This window comes from Pseudophryne corroboree, chromosome 7, assembly GCF_028390025.1.
Source record: "Pseudophryne corroboree isolate aPseCor3 chromosome 7, aPseCor3.hap2, whole genome shotgun sequence".
Classification (NCBI taxonomy): Eukaryota; Metazoa; Chordata; class Amphibia; order Anura; family Myobatrachidae; genus Pseudophryne; species Pseudophryne corroboree.
This window is the reverse complement of record NC_086450.1, coordinates 169802678-169827514: the sequence shown is the minus strand read 5'-3', so window position 1 is coordinate 169827514 and position 24837 is coordinate 169802678. Positions and strand designations below refer to the sequence as shown.

Genomic DNA, 24837 nt, shown 5'->3' with positions numbered 1-24837 from the left:
CTGCAACACATGAACACTCTATGTTTAGCATGTGGCTGACATTAATCACACCGGGATCTATCAGAGGGTTCCTGCCAGGGGGCCCCCACTGGAAGACTGTTGGGGGGGAAGCATTCCAGCCTGGTCAACCTTGGCTCACTCGCACTCCAAAGATTGTTCCTCTATTGGGTACTACGCTGGAATGGCTTCTTACGCAGTGGGAGAATAGGAGAAACAATATTTATTGTGAAAGGGTGAGTATTTATTTTTAAATAAAAAAATAAAAAATTTAATGGTGAGTGATGGGTTTTGTTTTTTTTCTTTTTCTTTATACTGTGTTACAATGACACAATACTAGTTCATATTTCTATGGAACTGCAGCATACAACCAGCTGTTTTATGTACTAATTTGTAAGTCTAATGTCACAAGTGTGGAAAGTATCCAAGTAAAATGAGGTGAAAACTAGTTTTCGGAGGCATACTGCAATACATATGGCCCACTTTATGTATTGAAAAGGGGTTCACAGCAGATATCGGGTCTATGAGGCTGCCATGTGCTGGTATGCTGCAAGCTCTGGAAAGTAGCTTTCTGGAGATTCTGTGTAATAGAGCTGCTTTCTGCAGAAATCCTGTCCCTCTGTGGATGACCGTGGATTGTGCAATATTACCGCCGGGTCATAAACCGGGAAGTATTCTCTTCACAAGGGACATCTCTTATCAGAAGAGTCGTCCCTGCAGGTAAGTGCTCCTGCATACTGGCAATCCCTGATGCCAGTATGCAGACAGAAGAGGGTGGCATGCATTGCAGTTTTCATCTGAAAATGTAAGCGTCCTGCCCTAATTCCTTATAACAGTACCCACCTAATTCCTTGGTGTAAGGAGAGGCAGAAGAGATGCAAGGTGCAAAATTCTAGCTTCTTGCCATTGTCACCATGTCACTTTACACCCACCTCTTTCATGAGACTTTCAGTATTTCTTCTAAAATACTTGGAGTAACATTAATTTATGATTTGAATGAAACATTGGGGTAAGGGGACACCGTCCGGGACTGTCTATTATACGTGGAACTATTGTGTAACAAGACCTTGTTTCTGTAATGACGGAACTGTATTTCAAAAGGGTGTGGTTTGTTGGGTTGACAGTCATTTGGTCGACAGTGACTAGGTCAACACATGAAATAGGTTGACATGATGTTGTTGTTTTTTGTGTCGTCTTCTTCGTAAAGTGACCGGGAACCCCAATTAGTACACAGTGTCCCCTCGCATGGCTCGCGGCTACCGCTGCGCTCGGCACAGGTTACTATTCCCAATCGTAGTTCACATGGATCGTAAAGTATGATAAAATAAAAAGTTAAAATCTCATGTCGACCTTTAGTGGTCGACATAATGAGTGTCGACCTAAGTGTTGTCGACCTAAAGACCGGATACCATTTCATAAGCACCTCTCTCACTCTTACCAACTCTCCCCTTCATTTGATGAACCGGTCTGCTCCTCTCCTAATGCTGATGTCTTGCCCAGTAAGGTCATTCACTTTGTCAAAAATCTAGGCACTCGTTGAAGAGCACATTTTGGTTATCTTGCACTAAAGGAGTCCCACTAGTTATAGGTAAAGGAGCAACATTGAAGTTTCGAATTCCTTATTTGAAAAACATGTTCTCAATTCTATACATATGAAAAGGCCTGTATTATTCAATGCAGGAGACATGAATGCTCTTTATTTTGGGCCACATTTGGCTCCTCTCTCCTAATCCTGGATGATTATAGAGGATATTGAATCAAGATGCAAAAGGAAGATAAATGTAATATTTTGTGGGCTGAATCCATTTATCATCACTCTGTGGAAACTGTGTCTCCATGTATTGGCTGTCCTGACAAGAGGCTTCACTTAGCAGTAATCGGGATTTCCCGTGCTCCAATCAAAGTGCTCTGTTGCTGTATGTCTGTAAAATCAAAGAAATGATGGTATTGTTACCAGAAAATTCCTCTCCTAAAGGTCCCACTCCCATTTCACAGTGGCTCTGTTCCAAGAGGCCATCCCCACAAAAGCCAGTAGTGTTGGGTTGTAAGGAACATATGCATCGCATTTATACTGACAGGTATTTAAAGTTAGTCATTTTGGGAATTTTGCAATGTTTTGCAGCTTTCTTAGGGGCAGATGTATTAAGCCTGGAGAAGTGATAAAGCAGTGACAAGGTGATAATGCACCAGCCAATCAGCTCCTATATGTAAATTAACAGTTAGGAGCTGATTGGCTGGTGTGTTATCACCTTCCACTTATCACTACGGTATAACTTCTCCAGGCTTAATACATCTGCTCCTCAGTCTCCTGTTTAACGGATGTTATGCCTTTGACTTGCATTATATTATTAATTAATTGTTACGTTACCTTTTTTAAATAAATATATTACCTCTATGAGGTATACCTATTTCTCTAACGTCCTAAGTGGATGCTGGGGACTCCGTAAGGACCATGGGGATTAGCGGCTCCGCAGGAGACTGGGCACATCTAAAGAAAGCTTTAGGACTATCTGGTGTGCACTGGCTCCTCCCCCTATGACCCTCCTCCAAGCCTCAGTTAGATCTCTGTGCCCGAACGAGAAGGGTGCACACTAGGGGCTCTCCTGAGCTTCTTAGTGAAAGTTTTAGTTTAGATTTTTTATTTTCAGTGAGACCTGCTGGCAACAGGCTCACTACATCGAGGGACTAAGGGGAGAAGAAGGGAACTCACCTGCGTGCAGAGTGGATTGGGCTTCTTAGTCCCTCTGGAGCTAATGTCCAGTAGCCTATCACAGGCCCAGCTTGGATGGGTCCCAGAGCCGCGCCGCCGGCCCCCTTACAGAGCCAGAAGGCAGAAGAGGTCCGGAAAATCGGCGGCAGAAGACGTCCTGTCTTCAACAAGGTAGCGCACAGCACTGCAGCTGTGCGCCATCGCTCTCAGCACACTTCACACTCCGGTCACTGAGGGTGCAGGGCGCTGGGGGGGGCGCCCTGAGACGCAATAATAAACACCTTGGATGGCAAAAAATGCATCACATATAGCTCCTGGGCTATATGGATGCATTTAACCCCTGCCAAAATACATAAAAAAACGGGAGATAAGGCCGCCGATAAGGGGGCGGAGCCTATCTCCTCAGCACACTGGCGCCATTTTCCCTCACAGCTCCGTTGGAGGGAAGCTCCCTGGTTCTCCCCTGCAGTCACTACACTACAGAAAGGGTTAAAAAAGAGAGGGGGGCACAAATTAGGCGCAGTATTAACTATACAGCAGCTATAAGGGGAAAAACACTTATATAAGGTTATCCCTGTATATATATAGCGCTCTGGTGTGTGCTGGCAAACTCTCCCTCTGTCTCCCCAAAGGGCTAGTGGGGTCCTGTCCTCTATCAGAGCATTCCCTGTGTGTGTGCTGTATGTCGGTACTTTTGTGTCGACATGTATGAGGAGAAAAATGATGTGGAGACGGAGCAGATTGCCTGTAATAGTGATGTCACCCCCTAGGGGGTCGACACCTGAGTGGATGAACTGTTGGAAGAAATTACGTGACAGTGTCAGCTCTGTATAAAAGACAGTGGTTGACATGAGACAGCCGGCTACTCAGCTTGTGCCTGTCCAGATGTCTCATAGGCCGTCAGGGGCTCTAAAGCGCCCGTTACCTCAGATGGCAGATATAGACGCCGACACGGATACTGACTCCAGTGTCGACGGTGAAGAGACAAATGTGACTTCCAGTAGGGCCACACGTTACATGATTGAGGCAATGAAAAATGTTTTACACATTTCTGATAATACGAGTACCACCAAAAAGGGGTATTATGTTCGGTGAGGAAAAACTACCTGTAGTTTTCCTGAATCTGAGAAATTAAATGAGGTGTGTGATGATGCGTGGGTTTCCCCCGATAACAACTGATAATTTCTAAAATGTTATTGGCATTATATCCTTTCCCGCCAGAGGTTAGGGTGCGTTGGGAAACACCCCCTAGGGTGGATAAAGCGCTCACACGCTTGTAAGGGCTCTATCCTCTCCTGAGATGGCCGCCCTTAAGGATCCTGCTGATAGAAAGCAGGAGGGTATCCTAAAATGTATTTACACACATACTAGTGTTATACTGCGACCAGCAATCGCCTCAGCCTGGATGTGCAGTGCTGGGTTGGCGTGGTTGGATTCCCTGACTGAAAATATTGATACCCTAGATAGGGACAGTATATTTTTGCCTATAGAGCATTTGAAAGATGCATTTCTATATATGCGTGATGCACAGCGGAATATTTGCCGACTGGCATCAAGTCTAAGTGCGTTGTCCATTTCTACCAGTAGAGGGTTATGGACACGTCAGTGGTCAGGTGATGCGTATTCCAAACGGCATTTGGAAGTATTGCCTTATTAAGGGGAGGAGTTATTTGGGGTCGGTCTTTCAGACCTGGTGGCCACGGCAACAGCTGGGAAATCCACGTTTGTACCCCAGGTCGCCTCTCAACATGAGAAGACGCCGTATTATCAGGCGCAGTCTTTTCGTGGATAAGCGGGCAAAAGGTTCCTCATTTCTGCCCCGTGACAGAGGGAGAGGAAAAAGGCTGCAGAAATCAGCCAGTTCCCAGGAACAGAAACCCTCTCCCGCCTCTGCCAAGCCCTCAGTATACGCTGGGGCTTTACAAGCAGAATCGGGCACGGTGGGGGGCCCGTCTCAATGAATTTCAGCGCGCAGTGGGCTCACTCGCAAGTAGACCCCTGGATCCTTCAGGTGATATCTCAGGGGTACAAATTAGAATTCGAGACGTCTCCCCCTCGCCGTTTCCTAAAGTCGGCTTTACCGATGTCTCCTTCTGACAGGGAGACAGTTTTGGAAGCCATTCACAAGCTGTATTCCCAGCAGGTGATAATCAAGATACCCCTCCTGCAACAGGGAACGGGGTATTATTCCACACTGTTGTGGTACCGAAGCCGGACGGCTCGGTGAGACCGATTCTAAAATCTTTGAACACTTACATACAGAGGTTCAAATTCAAGATTGAGTCACTCAGAGCAGTGATTGCGAACCTGGAAGAAGGGGACTACATGATGTCTCGGGACATCAAGGATGCTTACCTTCATGTCAAAATTTACCCTTCTCACCAAGGGTACCTCAGGTTTATGGTACAGAACTGTCACTATCAGTTCAGACGCTGCCGTATGGATGGTCCACAGCACCCCGGGTCTTTACCAAGGTAATGGCCGAAATGATGATATTCCTTCAAAGGAAGGGAATTTTAGTTATCCCTTACTTGGACAATTCCCTGATAAGGGTAAGATCCAGGGAACAGTTGGAGGTCGGTGTAGCACTATCTCAGGTAGTGTTGCTGCAGCACGGTTGGATTCTAAATATTCCAAAATCGCAGCTGGTTCCGACGACTTGTCTTCTGTTCCTAGGGATGATCCTGGACACAGTCCAGAAAAAGGTGTTTCTCCCGGAGGAGAAAGCCAGGGAGTTATCCGAGCTAGTCAGGAACCTCCTAAAACCGAGCCAAGTCTCAGTGCATCAATGCACAAGGGTTCTGGGTAAAATGGTGGCTTCCTACGAAGCAATCCCATTCGGCAGATTCCACGCAAGAACTTTCCAGTGGGACCTGCTGGACAAATAGTCCGGGTCGCATCTTCAGATGCATCAGCGGATAACCCTGTCACCAAGGACAAGGGGTCCCTCCTGTGGTGGTTGCAGAGTGCTCATCTTCTAGAGGGCCGCAGATTCGGCATTCAGGACTGGGTCCTGGTAACCACGGATGCCAGCCTGCGAGGCTGGGGAGCAGTCACACAGGGAAGGAATATCCAGGACTTATGGTCAAGCCTGGAGACATCACTTCACATAAATATCCTGAAGCTAAGGGACATTTACAATGCTCTAAGCTTAGCAAGACCTCTGCTTCAAGGTCAGCCGGTGTTGATCCAGTCGGACAACATCACGGCAGTCACCCACGTAAACAGACAGGGTGGCACAAGAAGCAGGAGGGCAATGGCAGAAGCTGCAAGGATTCTTCGCTGGGCGGAAAATCATGTGATAGCACTGTCAGCAGTATTCATTCCGGGAGTGGACAACTGGGAAGCAGACTTCCTCAGCACGACCTCCACCCGGGAGAGTGGGGACTTCACCCAGAAGTCTTCCACATGATTATAAACCGTTGGGAAAAACTCGACAGGTATTGCGCCAGGTCCAGGGATCCTCAGGCAATAGCTGTAGACGCTCTGGTAACACCGTGGGTGTACCAGTCAGGGTATGTGTTCCCTCCTCTGCCTCTCATACCCAAGGTACTGAGATTGATAAGATGGAGAGGAGTAAGCACTATATTCGTGGCTCCGGATTGGCCAAGAAGGACTTGGTAACCGGAACTTCAAGAGATGCTCACGGAGGATCCGTGGCCTCTACCTCTAAGAAGGGACCTGCTCCAGCAAGGACCCTGTCTGTTCCAAGACTTACCGCGGCTGCGTTTGACGGCATGGCGGTTGAACGCCGGAACCTGAAGGAAAAAAGGCATTCCGGATGAAGTCATCCCTATCCTGATCAAAGCCAGGAAGGATGTAACCGCAAAAACATTATCACCGCAATTGGCGAAAATATGTTGCGTGGTGCGAGGCCAGTAAGGCCCGACGGTGGAAATTCAACTGGGTCGATTCCTACATTTCCTGCAAACAGGAGTGTCTATGGGCCTGAAATTGGGTTCCATTAAGGTTCAAATTTCGGCCCTGTCAATTTTCTTCCAAAAAGAACTAGCTTCAGTCCCTGAAGTTCAGACGTTTGTAAAAGGGGTACTGCATATACAGCCTCCTTTTGTGCCTCCAGTGGCACTTTGGGATCTCAATGTAGTTTTGGGTTCCAAAAGTCACATTGGTTTGAACCACTTAAATCTGTGGAGTTAAAATATCTCACATGGAAAGTGGTCATGCTGTTGGCCCTGGCCTGGGTCAGGCGCGTGTCAGAATTGGCGGCTTTATCCTGAAAAAGCCCTTATCTGATGTTCCATTCGGACAGGGCGGAATTGAGGACTCGTCCTCAGTTTCTCCCTAAGGTGGTTTCAGCGTTTCACCTGAACCAACCTATTTGTGGTGCCTGCGGCTACTAGGGACTTGGAGGACTCCAAGTTGCTAGACGTTGTCAGGGCCCTGAAAATATATGTTTCCAGGAGGGCTGGAGTCAGGAAATCTGACTCGCTGTTTATCCTGTATGCACCCAACAAGCTGGGTGCTCCTGCTTCTAAGCAGACTATTGCTCGTTGGATTTGTAGTACAATTCAGCTTGCACATTCTGTGGCAGGCCTGCCACAGCCAAAAATCTGTAAATGCCCACTCCACAAGGAAGGTGGGCTCATCTTGGGCGGCTGCCCGAGGGGTCTCGGCTTTACAACTTTGCCGAGCAGCTACTTGGTCAGGAGCAAATACGTTTGTAAAATTCTACAAAATTGATATCCTGGCTGAGGAGGACCTGGAGTTCTCTCATTTGGTGCTGCAGAGTCATCCGCACTCTCCCGCCCGTTTGGGAGCTTTGGTATAATCCCCATGGTCCTTACGGAGTCCCCAGCATCCACTTAGGACGTTAGAGAAAATAAGAATTTACTTACCGATAATTCTATTTCTCATAGTCCGTAGTGGATGCTGGGCGCCCATCCCAAGTGCGGATTGTCTGCAATACTTGTACATAGTTATTGTTACAAAAATCGGGTTATTATTGTTGTGAGCCATCTTTCAGAGGCTCCTCTGTTATCATGCTGTTAACTGGGTTCAGATCACAGGTTATACGGTGTGATTGGTGTGGCTGGTATGAGTCTTACCCGGGATTCAAAATCCTTCCTTATTGTGTACGCTCGTCCGGGCACAGTATCCTAACTGAGGCTTGGAGGAGGGTCATAGGGGGAGGAGCCAGTGCACACCAGATAGTCCTAAAGCTTTCTTTAGATGTGCCCAGTCTCCTGCGGAGCCGCTAATCCCCATGGTCCTTACGGAGTCCCCAGCATCCACTACGGACTATGAGAAATAGAATTATCGGTAAGTAAATTCTTATTTAAACTGCAATTAGCTAATAATGCAGAGCAATACTGCCATTTTCTCCAGATTTTTGGCTGATTGCAGCACTTGGGGGTAATTCAATTAGATGCAAAGGGGGCGAATCAGCCATTGCCGCTTTACTATAAGCTGCAGAAATATACTGTAGAAGCGCTTAGCTCCCTGCTGTCTGCCAGAATGTTAGCCACTGTTCGGTGAAATAGTCCGCGCCAGGTTACTAGGAATGATTCTTCCCTGTGTTTGCTACATCACAGTGATTGACAGTCCCAGAGCTATTGCAGCATGCATAGCATGTTTCCAGTGCAGAAATTCTTTGGAAAGTGTCTGTTTAAAAAACGGTTAGCATTTGTTAGCTCGTATGGCTGCCTTCAAATGTAGGTCTATTACAAAATGTACATGAATAGATAAAATGGTGCCGCAGAGGGCTGCCACGGAGCAGTGCAGCTTCACCAAATTACCCCCTTGTCTCCCCCAGCCCTCGACTACCTCCACTGCGAGGGGAACAACCATGTACAGCAGGGAAATCCTCCTGAGATGGAGCACGGCCCCGCCACTTACCCCCGGATGAACCCCATCAGCATCAGAGGGGCTGGTCGGAAGATCAGTGGCTCTCGGTGCCCGGTGCCGCCATTGCGGCCCTCGCAGCCCGCGCCGCCATTGGGGCCCTTGCAGACGGCCCAGCAGAGATCGCCGGGACCACAGGCAGCGACGGGCAGGCAGGCTCCCCCGGCATGGACGAGGCTCCGGCGTCAACAGGATGATACCCCCTGGCCGAGACACAGACGGCCTAGCAGAGTTCGCCACGCCCCCTGGGACCACAGGCAGCGGCAGGCGGGCAGCCTGGCTCTCCCGGCACGGACGAGGCTCTGACGGCGGCGACAGGACGATACCCCCCAGCTGAAACGCTGACCATCTGCGGACCCGGCAGGATGCATCACCAGGAAGGTATAGCAGGCAGCGACTCCCGCTGGCAGCACCATCTAGGCCACCCAGGCCTCCAACTGACCCTGCTTCTGGCGATCCCCCTTGCGGCCCCCAGCACTCAACCCAACTGCCCTGGCTAAGCCCAGCGGAGCTGCCGGCGAGCAGATCGGGGGCTCACGCTGCTGAAGATGCGGGGGAGCGCCAGCCCGGACGAGGACCTGCACGGAGAGGCGGAGGTACTACGACCACCCCGAAAGGTATGGCTTCCCATGGCACAGACCTGGCCCTGCTGAGACAACCCCAACACGGCAGTGTTACCCTCCCTGCTACCTCCAGATAGGGTGTCTCCAACCCTAGTAGCCCCTGCAGGAGACCGCTACGCGGAAGCGCACGCAGAGGCGACACCTGGGACAGCAAAAGAGGGGCCAAACGCTGCAGCGAAGCCATGGCTCCCCGGCGCAGCCTCCAAGGAGACCACCCACGCACGCACATCCTTGCCAGCGGCCCCGCGATTAGCGATGGAGACACCCTGTCTCCAGGTGACCCTGACGCAGCCCTCTCAAACTGTACCGCACCTCGCACATGCAGCAGCTATGCAACCAGCACAGCAGAGGGCGTGATGGCGGGCGAAAGACTTAACACAGGCCCTAGCAGGACACCAAGGGCTAGGAGGAGAGGCCGACGGAAAGGGCATAGGTCAGCACTCCTTCAATCGTACTCTCAAATGTGCACTCGCTGACAAACAAACTTGATGAGCTGTCCCTCCTCCTGGGCTGTGCTAGGTCAGGCGTTGCCGGGTCATCGGTCCTTTGCTTTACGGAGACGTGGCTGGATGACCTCACTGCGGAACCCCCGGTGTTCCTGCTCTGCTTTGGACTCTACAGGGCAGACCGCTTCAAGGAACTCTCAGGTAAATCAAAGGGCGGCGGCATCTGCTTTTACATCAACGACAGATGGTGCACCAATTTCACGATCCTAGGCAAATCTTGCAGCCCCTATTGTGCAGCACTTTGCAGAGAATACTCGTCTTCCTGCTACGTACGTGGGTGCATACATACATACATACATACATACATACATACATACATACATTTAATTTTGATTGGACAGTGGAAGTAAACCAAAATATCTGCAGGAAATCCACGTAAACATGGTGGAACATACAACCTATGCACAGATATGTGTTAATTTTTATTACTAGTCAAAAGACATAACGCCATCATTATGCAGACTTACCAGCATTCGATAAATAAAGGATAATTCCTCCTCCGTTTCCTGTAGGCTGCTTATCTAGCACTCCCCATTGAGTGTCCATATTGGTGAGAAAATAGATGCACATTTCAAGCACAACATGATTAATGGCCCTCATTCCGAGTTGATCGGTCGCAAGGCGAATTTAGCAGAGTTACACACGCTAAGCCGCCGCCTACTGGGAGTGAATCTTAGCTTCTTAAAATTGCGACCGATGTATTCGCAATATTGCGATTACTAACTACTTAGCAGTTTCAGAGTAGCTCCAGACTTACTCTGCCTGTGCGATCATTTCAGTGCTTGTCGTTCCTGGTTGACGTCACAAACACACCCAGCGTTCGCCCAGGCACTCCCACCGTTTCCCCGGCCACTCCTGCGTTTTTTCCGGAAACGGTAGCGTTTTCAGCCACACGCCCCTGAAACGCCGTGTTTCCGCCCAGTAACACCCATTTCCTGTCAATCACATTACGATCGCCGGAGCGAAGAAAAAGCCGTGAGTAAAATTACTTTCATCATAGTAAAGTTACTTGGCGCAGTCGCAGTGCGAACATTGCGCATGCGTACTAAGCGGATTTTCACTGCGATGCGATGAAAAATACCGAGCGAACAACTCGGAATGAGGGCCAATGTTTACAATGTTAATACAGGTTGAGTATCCCTTATCCAAAATGCTTGGGACCAGAGGTATTTTGGATATCGGATTTTTCCGTATTTTGGAATAATTGCATACCATAATGAGATATCATGGTGATGGGTCCTAAATCTAAGCACAGAATGCACTTATGTTACATATGCACCTTATACACACAGCCTGAAAGGTAATTTTAGCCAATATTTTTTATAACTTTGTGCATTAAACAAAGTGTGTCTACATTCACACAATTCATTTATGTTTCATATACACCTTATATACACAGCCTGAAGGTCATTTAATACAATATTATTAATAACTTTGTGTATTAAACAAAGTTTGTGTACATTGAGCCATCAAAAAACAAAGGTTTCACTATCTCACTCTCACTCAAAAAAGTCCGTATTTCGGAATATTCCGTATTTCGGAATATTTGGATATGGGATACTCAACCTGTATATAAAATTTATATAGCCAAGAATAATAATAAAATCTATTAAGCACTGTTTCAGACTGTAATATATCCATGACAGAAAATGTACAATTTCTGCTGTGTTTAGCAAACCTATCTGTAGCACAGTATGTTATGCAGGTGATGTTTTGTTGGCAAACACGGTCGGTCACTGTATATGTTTATTGATAATTTAAAGAAATATGTGTAGCCTTTCTGAACAACGTATATTCTGTACACCCTCTAACAGAAAAGGGGGAATTGCATCAGTATAACACTAGTTTGAAACATGGAAATACACATCTCTGGAGAGGTGCGTTAACGCAGCGCTTTTCCGGCTGCTGTAATATTAATAAATACAGGTTGAGTATCCCTTATCCAAAATGCTTGGGACCAGCGGTATTTTGGATATCGGATTTTTCCGTATTTTGGAATAATTGCATACCATAATGAGATATCATGGCAATGGGACCTAAATCTAAGCACAGAATGCATTTATGTTTTATATGCACCTTATACACACAGCCTGAAGGTAATTTTAGCCAATATTTTTTATAACTTTGTGCATTAAACAAAGTGTGTCTACATTCACACAATTCATTTATGTTTCATATACACCTTATACACACAGCCTGAAGGTCATTTAATACAATATTTTTAATAACTGTGTGTATGAAACAAAGTTTGTGTACACTGAGCCATCAGAAAACAAAAGTTTCACTATCTCACTCTCGCTCAAAAAAGTCCGTATTTCGGAATATTCCGTATTTCGGATATTTGGATATGGGATACTCAACCTGTACTGATAAATTGCAATTGTGAAACCTGTTATCGCTTAACATAGTAAAACAGCAAATATTAATAAATATTCTCTTAAAATCTGCAAAGGGCACATAACTATTCTCAGTTAGCTGTGTTTCAGAGCTTAATATTAATAATTCCGTGTAGTATTACTAATGCTTTATATGTCCCTTAATATTTTTTAAATTGTCTAAAAAAAACATCACTTGGAATCTGCCAGTACAAAGCTACAATTGTGTTTGTTTTCCTGTAATAATATCCACAAACATGTTTGTCTTTTTTTTTTTTTTTTTTTTCTTCTCTTCAGTAATTTATTAGAAGCAATGAGGTTTAGTTGTTTCTAAGGCAGTAATATTGTGCAGTTGTCTCACTGTGGACAATTCCTGCTGGGGAGTCACTGCATGACATTAGTGATGCTGGATTTTCATTCTCTAATCTGTTTGTGTCATGACTCATTTTAAAACTGCACTAAAATACTTTTCCCAAAAGCCCTCCCCATTACAAAACAGCACCAATAGAGCAGAACAGAGGATGTCCAGGCCCACATTTATCAAGCCTTGGAGAGTGATAAATCACACAGTGATAAAGCACAAGCCAGTCAGCTCCTAACTGCCATGTTACAGGCTGTGTTTGAAAAATGACAGTTGGGAGCTGATTGGCTGGTACTTTATCACCGTGCAATTTATCACTCTCCAAGGCTTTATAAATCTGGGCCTTATTTAGTACCTTATTATTAAGTGGTAGTGCAACTTTTAAAGGCATTCGTTGACCAATCACAAGTGGAGATGTAGCAAGCCGTGGAGAAGGTGCCCAAAGCACACAGTTTCTGTCATTTATCTAGCGCAGAGTTTCTCAAACTCCACCTTTTACTTTCCAGGTTTTAGTGATATCCATACTTGTGTCCATATGGTTAATCAAGTTGACTGCCGTACTAATTAAGCTGTGTTCAAGCATTGATGGCCTTAAAACCTGGAGTCTAATGGCAGAGTTTTGGAACTCTGATCTAGTACATGCTTTTTTTGCTCCAAAGCTTGATACATATCCGCCACATACAGTAAATGTTAGTTCAGTGAAAATATGGTAATGTGAGTTGGTGACTTAAAAGCGTGCTTCTCAAGTTGTGTTTTTTTTTTTTTTTTAAATAAAATCTTAGTGGGGAATTCAATTAGCCCCATCAATTTAACAGGGGTGAAAAAGAGCTGTAGCTTCTGGCGTTAATGCCTGGTGCTATTCAGTTACAGTCCCAGTTTTTCTTGCTTGTTAAAGTAATCTGTTTTTGAGAAATAACGCATAGAATCTGGACCTATGTGTTAACACTATCACGGCGCCCGAAAACAGGCTACGTACCAGGATAAAAGAAATCCCTTTCTGGGATTTTTGGGAACTAATTGAATAGCCACAGGAGATCAATTAGCTTATGGTAAATTACCACAGCTAATTGAATTCTCCCCTTATTCTTTTTGGGTGGGGCATGAGGTTTGCCCCCTGTCGCATCAGTTTGAGGGGAAAAAAAAAGTTTAGATATGCACCCCCCTCTGTATATCAATCAATGAAACAGCCTGACTTCCTAAGAAAACCCAAGCCTTACAAGATAGTTGGGCAGACAGATGAATAATGTGCCTGAACCCTCATTTTCTCTGTGGCTGTAATGGCTTCAGTGTGCACCCAGGCTTCTTCAGGGTCTTAGCACTTGCACACTGTTTGTGCAGATCTTGGACGGGGAATGTGAAAATGAGATTGAAGACTCCCGGGAGTGCTGCTATAGTAGTACAGACATAACTTGACATTTACATGGCATACATCCAAAGTGATAGGCGTATGCTATATGGCATATTTTCCAAGTGAGTAATATTATAAAGAAGTTACACTTGTATGAAGATCTCTGTTGCTGCCGTGGAGAATTTGCATTTTATTTGCATATAGAGTAAACCTGACTCCATCTGCTGAAAGTATTTATTTAATTTACTTTTTATATTTTTAAATAAACGATAAAAAAGCAGAATTACTTCATAATATAGCATTTGATGTCTGATTTTATAATCCTATCTTCCGACTGTCCCTATTTAGGACTTTTGTCTGAATTGCAGGACAGTTGGGAGATATATGCTACTAAAGGGTAACCCTTCATTACATTTTGCTATGAATGGCAGGTGCTCTGAGCTTAAAGGGGTCTGGGGGTAGGCTAACCCGTTGGAAATGCTGGGATACCCTTGTGGGTAAGTGGCACATCCACATAACTGGTTCTCGGGAAATAAAGTAAGTGTATAAAATATAAAAAAAAATATTTTTTATTTATACATGCAATGAAATGATGAAGCGTGAAGCAGGGATTTGTTCTGTATGTATTTAATATTTGCTGTACAATATTTTCACTAGCTAGGAACTCTTAAACCATCTTTTCTCATCAAGTAATGCTCCGTAAAGCAGTGTGTCACACACCTTCTCCTATAAAATGCTTTTAAGCACTTATATTCAAGCCTTCAACTGCTGTCATAAATGGAGTTTAAGAGCCAATAGACTACCTAGTGATTAGCATGACAAATGCACTGCTTTATGCCACCGTTGAGTCCTGGGTGCAGCCCCGTGCTATGTACTGAACATATATGGTATATTGGATGAGGCTACAGTGATTTCATCTAGTAGGTATGTGAGCTAGTAGTTACTGCCTATGGGTGAGGCTTGTGAAACTCCACATGGCATTCATTTTCACTCACGGTTGAGTCAGGTGATGAGCTTATTGCACAATGTATAAATAACTAATAGAGCAGAAGATTTACACACACATGCCGAAGGTGGATGTACTGTACGGCTGTCATGATTACTAGTAAATAGAATGTTCTCCTCTTAATGAGTTAAAAAAAAAATTGATAAATGTTTAAAAGATTTTAATAGCAAACCTCTGACACTTTTTCTCTAAACAATCTTTTTTAAATTAATAAAATACTGTATTAATTAACATTTTTAAAAAACCTTGAAATTGAGCCGCAAAGTTAAATCGGGGACTATCTATGATTGTACAATGTGCATGGTCCTCGAACCAGTGAAATTTGTCTCTAAATCTTGGAGTATCTGCCTGTTACATTGGTGTCTGTAGGCTTTCTGTATATCTGTAGCCGCTGGTTTTTATGTTCAAAGACTTTTGTTTTGTCTACACAGTGTATGTAAATAACTTATGATAATCTATGCTGTTAGTGCTATGTCACTAGATGACCAGTTGATTTACATAGACGTATTCACATTTCTTTAAATAAGTATTAAGTCCATCATTGTTTAGTTTTGTGAGCCAATGCTATTGTATAGTAGAGCTATGCAAATACTGGGGCAATGTATCAAGCCTGGAGAAGTGATAAAGCAGTGATAAGTGGAAGGTGATAATGCACCAGCCAAACGCGTAATGATTGGCTGGTGCGTTATCACCTTCCGCTTATCACTTCTTTTTCACTGCTTTATCTCTTCTCCAGGTTTAATACATCTGCCCAACTGTGTATTAAGAAAACTATTGTTGTAATGCAAATATAAGGAAATAGAGGTATATTTTTTTCGTTCTCTAAACTAGACTGCTACTGGCAAGAAAATAACAAAGAGGCTGGAAGAACATGCTGGAACCTGTAGCACTACGGGAACTGGCCTACCTCTAATACAGTATAATAAAATATTAGGGACACATGCTATCGTTCTACCCCCAACGAACATCCTACTCAAAAAACCTGATTAGAATTTTTAAACACTTTAGCCATAACAAAAAAAATAAGTTTTAATTTCTTTCCTTTTCGCGTGTGTGTGTGTGTGTGTGTGTGTGTGTGTGTGTGTGTGTGTGTGTGTGTGTGTGTGTATGCATTGTATACTCATTGTTTTACGTAACCTAACACAGTAGCTGGAGAGTCACTGTTTGTCCAAGCTTCTCCTAAAGTATTTACAAAGATATTAATTTCAAAATGGAGAAGTGTGTTGCACTAAGAGCGCTTTTATTCCGCCTTCACAGCAAGTTTCCGCTCGCACAGGAGAAGCCTTCACTGTAGAGTAAAACTAATCCTAATCTTCAGAGTGTTCCCTAACCCTTATTCCTGTCTGTATATAGTGGCCTTAAAATAATAGTTGTGATTCCAAAAATATTCTTCTGCCTCGTTTGTTTAAAGTAATTTGAAACGTACAGAACAGTATGTCTGGAATGTTCCAGGGTGAGATCATTAGGCTTCTATTTACACTTTCCTGAAGCGATTTCATGTTCTGTCTCTCCATAAAATCACATTTCAAGGACACACCACTTACATCCCTATGTATGATGTACCTTCAGCTAACTTAATGCATACTCCAAACTTACAATTTAACAATCTGTTTCCTGTGCAAGTAGCCTGTGAATTATAGTAGTAATGATTCTGATATTTGGGGTATAGTGTGAGACTTAGTTGAAAAGGAATGCTCTTGCAGAATCATTATGCTGAAAAATTACCTCTCTTTTTTTTTTTTTTTTTTAAGGGAATGTTTTGCTACTCCTATATAGCATACTTGCCTACTGTTTATATGTTCTAGTGTCCCTGTTTCAGGAAGCTCTCCCCGACTCCCGGGAGTGTCGATAAATATATTAGTATAAAAAGCCTGGCCGCATTGTTAAAAGGTCCCAATGGAAATGTGCAGTGCCGCAAAGCAGGATGCATCACTGCTAGAGGTGTGGCCGTCCTCTGTATAGCAACACATTCCTCATTCCCCCTGTAGCAACACATTTCCTCACCTCTGCAGCAACACTGTCACAATCATATAGCAAGTGGCAACACATTCCCCTGTACAGCCACTGTGCTCTCCATTTGGCTCTGTAGGGTCCCTAGTGGTTCCATCAAACAGATGCAACCCTGAAGATGTTCTAAAATAATTGCAACTCCCTCTCACATTAGATTTTAAGAAGTATCTATGTATCTACAGTATGTAGCTGTTTTGTTTTGTTTGTTTTTTTACTTCAGACATGTAAATAAATATGTACTTTGTACACAAAACATTGCATTAAAGTCCCATACCTCCCAACATATGTGGTTTTAAAGTAGGGAATCCTTGAATGCATCCCAAAAATGGGAGAAACCTTCCTGGGAGGGGTTGTGGCCTTACAGCATGCCCCCATTATCCTCACTCTGGGGGTGTGTCCAGCAGTCCCAGAGTTGGGGCTGCCCCCAGGCTCTCCCTGCATTGTGTAGAGCAGAGGTAGCCAACCCTGGTCTTCGAGTACTAATTTCTACAGATCTACAGGTGGCCTGGAGAAGTGTCTGTTATGAATGAATGCACCACTTGTTTGAAAATGTGGCAGATAGTAATGACTACACCTGTGCGCCAGCTAGTTAGTCTGGAAAACGTGAACAGTTAGTAACTCTCGAGGACCGGGTTGGCTATCCCTGGTGTAGAGAGTGCTCCCCCTGTGTGAGACACTGTAGCCCACAGGAGGGACTGTGGGACAATCCCCAAAAAGCAGGAATGTCCTGCCCAAAGCGTAATGGTTTGGAGGTATGAAGTACCAGTCTGGGAATGAAAAATAAATTATACAAAATTCTCTAAATTGCAACAGAAACCAGCCATTTGTTTTAGAAAGCAATTCATGAACTATTTTATTCATTTTACTTTTGTTTTAAATAAGAACCATTTCTAAATTAATTGTCTGATAATAACGCAGTCTATCATAACTTTAATAATGATGAAGTGTCGATCCATTGAAAGAAATATACTTCACTCGGGTGGAAGTCTTGGCTCAATCTTTGAGTAGAATTAGAGCAGTAAGCAGGAAATCACTTAGCGGGGTATTCAATTAAGTGCTGTTTTTTCGACTAATTCGACACAGGGTATTCAGTTGTGGGCGTTGTTGCCCATTTTTTAATCCATTTTCGCCCATTCCATTATTTTTTTTATTTTGTCGAATCTGCATGGGCGAGAATCGTCAAACAACTGTCAAAAATGCCTGCGAATTCCCAAAACACGTGTAGCAGTAGCGAATTCACTGATGCACGTGGTTTTCACCAGTGAGGGATTTCGTCCAGTCGAAAAAAACGCACGGGCATTGAATAGGCTGAATGTAAATTTGACCTAAAAACAGGCGAAAAGTGCAGTTTTTTCGACAGGTCGAAAAAAACAATACGAATTGAATACCCCCGTACGTGGTAATCTCATGATATAATGATTACGTGATCCATGACTGAGAGCTCCATGGCCACTTCTTGTAAAGGCAGATGCATGGGAGCTAATTTTACTGGTCACCAGGTTGTCTGTCATAGGCATATCTCTGCTGAGTCTCGCCCCATTGAGTGATTCCCACCCCTTTTCCCAGTGCCGGCTGCAAGAAAAAATCTTTGATCAAGAGAATAAAAAAATAAACACCACCAGGATGGCAGTCGTGTCTGGGCTGTTATCAGAGGGCCTCACTCATATAATGAGCGCAAGGCTAGCAGGTTGTACATGACCTATCTAGATAGACTAGTTTTTATCTGCCATCAGGAGGGCATATTTTAGCTACTGTATCTGTAACCGTCTAAAAGTTTACCCTTCAAAATGTAAATATGCCCTCCTCACTGACCAGCACCCTGCACCTAGAGGGAAGACTAATACTTAACTTCTGAGAAATGTGGAGGCAAGATAAAAATTCTATAGATGGATGTGACTTGACTGCATCAAGAGGGCCAGACCATACGCATAATGACTGTAATTGCATCACCACTCCCTTGCCCATGTGGAGTGAGGTGGTCTGGGTTTACGTATGTATTTGCTTCCCAGTATGCCCCTGTCCGCCTTGCAGGTGGGTAAGCTCCCTTCCAGAAGGACTATCTGCTGTCCCTGGAGCCTGGGCTGTGTTGCCCGAATACGTTCTGGCACTCTCCCGGCCATTATGGGAGAGTAGACCACTATAAATGACGTTTGCATGGATATTTAAATAACTGAATTAAATTGGCAAGATTAGAGTGATAGAAATGATCCCTTTCCATATTAACTAGGTGAATCCATTGCTAGCTATCAAGGCAGTACTGCCCTTTCTGGCAGAATAATGTGTAATTATGGCAAATGGTAGATATAATTGTTTTTTATTTTTTTATAAAAGTACTATTTCCTTAATATGTTTATGGCTTGCAAGATACACTACTTTATCTGAGTAGTAAATGAAACTATTCACTTCAGCCAGCTTGTTTTATTTTTATTTTATTTACCACTTTTCTGTCGGTATTTAGAAGAATACTTATTTGAATTTTGCTTTGTTCTGAATCCTAGGGATGTATAATCATTAATCATACATATTTAATGTCTCACACTCTCTGGTATTTTAACACCGATGTTCTTTGAATTTGCAGGTTCTCCTTATTATGACAACGTCCGTCCACTCTCCTACCCAGATTCCGATGCCGTACTAATATGTTTTGACATCAGTCGCCCTGAGACGCTTGATAGCGTTCTTAAGAAGGTAACTTTGCCTCCTCTCTGCATATGAACTGTCAGCAATTTGCAGAGCTGAAACCAAGATCCCTTATTTGAAATTCCAAATGTCCAACACATTAATCGTTCATTCCCATTGAGTAAAGCTTCTCACACAGAGTTCACCAAATACTTAATTGAGTTGTAAGATAAAGAAACGTTGTGTCAACCCCCCCCCCCCCCCACCCCCTTTGTTTTGTTTTTTGTAATGTGCCTAATAAGTCTGGATGGTAAAGTAAACGTGTTCCTTTTTGAAAGGCATATTTGAAGCGGAACCTTTTTTCCTTTCAATATCCGCACAAGGAAGCAGTGTGTGTGTGTGTGTGTGTGTGTGTGTGTGTGTGCTAGATACGGAATATAGATTGTAAGCTCCACTAGTGCAGGGACAGATGTGAATGATTGGTAATTAAATATTTTCTAGAAAGCGCTGCATAAAAACCTGTTAATAAATAGAGTTGTTTTAGCTATGACTTTATACTATCCAGACAGTCAGAGCTGTAGAGCGCAATGACGGGCCTGGGTGACGGGGCAGCGTGACCATATCATTGTGATGTGGCTATGCCTGCCTCTAAAAATGAATGAAAACTACTAATTGCACAGCTGAGCTGCACCGTTATACGCCAAGCAGCTGGACATTCTATCTCCTGCACAGCTGGCCCCTGCGAACCCTTTAAACAAGCCGTGGTTCCAGGTAATTAGTTCCCTCCCCTTGTTGGCCCTGAGTTGAGTTCACTAAATAGTTTGTTATATAGGACATGGGTAGACAAATATACTGACACCATGATTTTAGAAGTTCTATTGCATATTGAAACTTCAAAAATTTTAATATGTTCTTATTTAAAGGAAGTACACCTAAATATTGCCTAATGAAAATTCCTGAGTATTTTATTGAGTATTTCCATCCAGTATTATTGAATTAATATATAAAAAAATCTTTTTTTTTTGCAGTGGAAAGGCGAAATTCAGGAGTTTTGCCCCAATACTAAAATGCTGTTGGTTGGCTGCAAGTCTGATTTACGTACAGACCTCACAACGCTAGTGGAATTGTCCAATCACAGACAAACGCCCGTATCATACGATCAGGTAAATAAGCAAAATCTGATGACATCATAGCAACATCTATTACTGATTAATCCTACTAGAATTCTTTTAGGGAAAAATGTTCCCACCAGATAGCTAATTATAGATAATACAATCTGAGCTAATTACAAGGTTCCCTCTGTCTGTATGTAGTACTTAAGATGTATCACAATGTGTTATCTAAATCCATCAGAGCTTCACATAAGTCAGAATTACAATCAAAGCCTGATGAAGGCCTTTTAGAAGCATGTACTGGGTAATTATCACTTGTATGTAGTCAAGTGTTCATCCATGAGCAACTCTGAAGAGTTCTAGAATGTGACCCAGGAGCTTGGAATGTGCATGTGAATGTTATGTAACGGGCACGTTATATAATTAAAATGACAGAGACTATATGCATGTTCTTTATTTCTAGTTATGTAGTACAGGTTGAGTATCCCATATCCAAATATTCCGAAATACGGAATATTCCGAAATACGGACTTTTTTGAGAGAGAGTGAGATAGTGAAACCTTTGTTTTTTGATGACTCAATGTACACAAACTTTGTTTAATACACAAAGTTATTAAAAATATTGTATTAAATGACCTTCAGGCTGTGTGTATAAGGTGTATATGAAACAAAAATGAATTGTGTGAATTTACACAAACTTTGTTTAATGCACAAAGTTATAAAAAATATTGGCTAAAATGACCTTCAGGCTGTGTGTATAAGGTGTATATGAAACATAAATGCATTCTGTGCTTAGATTTAGGTCCCATCACCATGATATCTCATTATGGTATGGAATTATTCCAAACTACGGAAAAATCTGATATCCAAAATACCTCTGGTCCCAAGCATTTTGGATAAGGGATACTCAACCTGTACTACTTTTATTTTTGTTTAAATAAGGATGTAACTGAAATAACATCAGTTACTTCAGTTACATCCACCTATTACACGAGCCATGTGACTGTATGAATAGTGTCCTCCTAAAATATGTTTTATTTGGTGACTAGTGATGTCACTGATGCAGAATACAACGTTTATTTGTAGAGAAGTGATGTCTATAAAATGTTCCACAAAAGTACTTATTGCCAGTGAAGGGAAAATGAGCCTAGTTATGGGGAACACGTCTTTTAAACAACTTTGTGATGAAACTTGTATGTTATAGGAAATGGACCCCCTTTCTGTAAAATAAGAAATGTGTAAGTCACGATGAAGTTTTCTGTGGCCTTTTGCTTCTATATAGTCACAGAATTCTTTTGGTGTCTTCTCTTTTTACTGTAGAGTGCTTATGGCCAACCTGTACCCCTTAACTTAGCCCTGTTTTACTGTATGCCCTGTCAACTCCCATCCATTCCTTTATCCCTGTTAAGTTTTAACCTGCTGTTACAACTCTTATTCAACAATTAAGGGTAATGTAATGCCATTGAATGAAATATCTAGTCATCCATCTGCTGGTAATACATTAGTCCAGAAGTTCTTAAACTGTGTGCCATGGACTCTTCCTTTAGGCACTTGTAGAGGTGCCCTGGATTGGTGACACAGGACCAATTCATATTATTTATGGTCAATGTACTAGGAAAAAACAATGCTGGTGAATGCCAATCATAAAATATGTGGACAAACAGAAGCAAATTCTGTCCCTCACCACATAACTGACCCTAAATAGGACATATATACACAATTTACTTAATTTCATATGTTTTTTCTATATTTTCCAATAAGAAACTTTTGGCCTTGGCGGTGCCATGAAAAAATTCTGATACTCTAGGGCTCCGTGATTAAAAAAAAAAATTTGGGAACCACTGACTTAGTCTCATTGTTTTATGTTTTTCTTTTTTTTTCTTTTTAAACCTTCAACCACAGGTTAGAACTTTTAAATCAAGACGATAAATTAGATTTTTGAAACCAATGTTTTTTTAATGTGACACAGCTTGGGCCTGCTCTGACTTCTGGTTATCTCCATAATATGTTTCTGTTTTGATATAAATAAGCACGGTTTACCAACATCGTTTTTTTTTTGTTTTTTTTTATACCTTATTGATTTGAGACTTGGAAACATTATTATTGTAAATGGATTGATTGAGATGGACATATTTCTCTTTTATTGCCTCGCAAATATTTCTCAGTTTCTAATTATCATTTGTTTTATTTCACAGGGTGCAAATATGGCCAAGCAGATAGGAGCAGCCACATACATAGAATGCTCAGCCTTACAGTCTGAGAACAGCGTAAGGGACATTTTCCACGTGGCCACTCTGGCATGTGTCAATAAATCTAACAAAAATCTCAAACGGAATAAAACTCCGAGAACCACAAAAAGAATTTCACACATGCCTAGCAGACCAGACCTGACCACAGTAGCCACGGACTTGAGAAAGGACAAAGCCAAGAGCTGCAGTATAATGTGAGAGATATGAATGGCAGAATAATATGAAGATCTGGTGAATACTCCATGAAGGGCACTGCCAAAATGGAAAATACTGTTGGGAAACCAGAGCTGTTATGGATTTTCTTCACAATCGATTTGGTAGATATGGATGCAGCATGCTGACCGTACAGAAGAAGAAAGTTGGATATTTCAGTGAACGCTCTTTTTGGAGAAAGATATGCCGAAAAATAAGAAGTGATTGCAATGTGTAGACAGATGGGGCACAAAAAAAAAAAAATCGGTCTTAAAATTCCGTTCCCTGACTCTATCCTTATTATTTAGCCAAAAAGTTCAAAGCAATGTTAAGTACTCACTTTGGCTATAGTGAGTTTGCTCTCTGGAAATGACCCTTTGATCAAATCATCCCACGCGTTCTACACAAGAGGACAACAATGATCGATTGTAATGTTCTACAGAAATAAGTCTTTCTGAAAGATCTTCCTGGCTTTCCCCTTTTGTATAACCTTATTGCACATCTACATAGGCCAGGTAGTCCATGGTACGTTTTTCAGTGATCTAGCTTTTTAATGTGATAGTTTTTTTTTTCTATGTTTGGTTTGTTTTTTTTGAAGATATGATTAGCTGGTATTTTAAACAGGAAATGAACCAGGCTATGTAACTCCTTAAACGTTCAGTTTAATTCCATCCTTAAGATGAAAAAAAAAATGAAGTTTTGAAGGTCCCAGATATGTATCAGTCAGACTCCAAAATGTCTATGGAACATAGCATATCAGCAGTGAGTGTCCAATCTCACAGTCTGCCTTTTTATTTTTTTTTATTTTATTTCCTTCTTCTTTGGAAAATATTCTTATTGTTTACATAATAGTAAACTGCGCATGTGCCGGAACCTTCCATTGAACTTCTGCCAGCCATGACCTTTGAGCATTCTACTAAGAAAGGTTTGAATACAAGTCCCTTTTTTGCACAGGATGTAAATGACCATATATAACACCACATTCACTTTTTGAAGTTCACTGGGAGGTCTGGTCATATAAACAAAATTTCAGCTAGTACATATCTTACCGTCTCTTGCTTGTTGAATGCAAGCATTCTCTCCATTAACGGCTTCGTTATTTGAAGCATGTGTCTGTGTTATGACAATTTAAACACTTTGTTTCATGTGTAGACAGCAACTCTGCCACATCTATACAACAGCACTAGGCAACCTTTTGGCACAATTACAGTCGTCTTCTAACATTTCAGAGAGGAAAGGCCCTCCGCCTCTGCTGGAATGTCAAAGAACAGATTCCATTCCGGTAATTTGCCACAAGTTCAAATATTATAACCACAGCAGTACGCTTTCAATAACAGCTATGTGCTTTGGGCAGTATTACAACAAAATAGTTAGCCAATGCTTTCTCTGTATTTAAATATTGTATAAACCAGATACATTATAACTGTCTCACAGCTAGACAGTGTTAGTTTTTTCAATGTCTGTCACCCTTGTATGTTTGATTTGTAAATGTTTCAGCTGTATTTATTACATTTTTCCTTTTTAAATAATAAAGGCTCCATTAAGGTTACTCACTCTCCTGTCTTTTTATTTTTATTTTTCCATTTTAAATGCATGTAATAAGTTAGACCTATAGGTCCTAACAGAGGCAGGGCAGATGTACTAAACCTTGGAGATTGGTAAAGTAGTGGAGAGAGAGAAACTACTAACCTTTTAGCACATAACTGTCATTTTTTAATCAGTCTGTAACATGAGTTAGGAGCTGATTTGCTGGTAGTTTGTCTCTCTCTCCACTTTATCGCTCTCCAAGGCTAGTACATCTGGCCCGCAGTCAGTTTCTGGCCTATGAAAGACGCTTATCTGTAAACCAAGGCAGTGGTTCTCAACC

At 42.7% G+C, this 24837-nt stretch overlaps 1 protein-coding gene across 1 annotated transcript in view; it reads left to right on the top strand.

Annotated features, from left to right (window-relative positions):
• RND3 (Rho family GTPase 3) overlaps positions 1 to 24519 on the top strand; it is a 33508-nt gene extending 8989 nt beyond the window's left edge. Inside the window, exons 3-5 of the mRNA XM_063933754.1 lie at positions 19377 to 19486; positions 20446 to 20580; positions 22725 to 24519. Coding sequence (XP_063789824.1) covers positions 19377 to 19486; positions 20446 to 20580; positions 22725 to 22976 — 497 coding nt within the window. The 3' untranslated portion in view covers positions 22977 to 24519. The remainder of the gene's footprint in view (positions 1 to 19376; positions 19487 to 20445; positions 20581 to 22724) is intronic.
• The last annotated feature ends 318 nt before the right edge of the window (positions 24520 to 24837 follow it).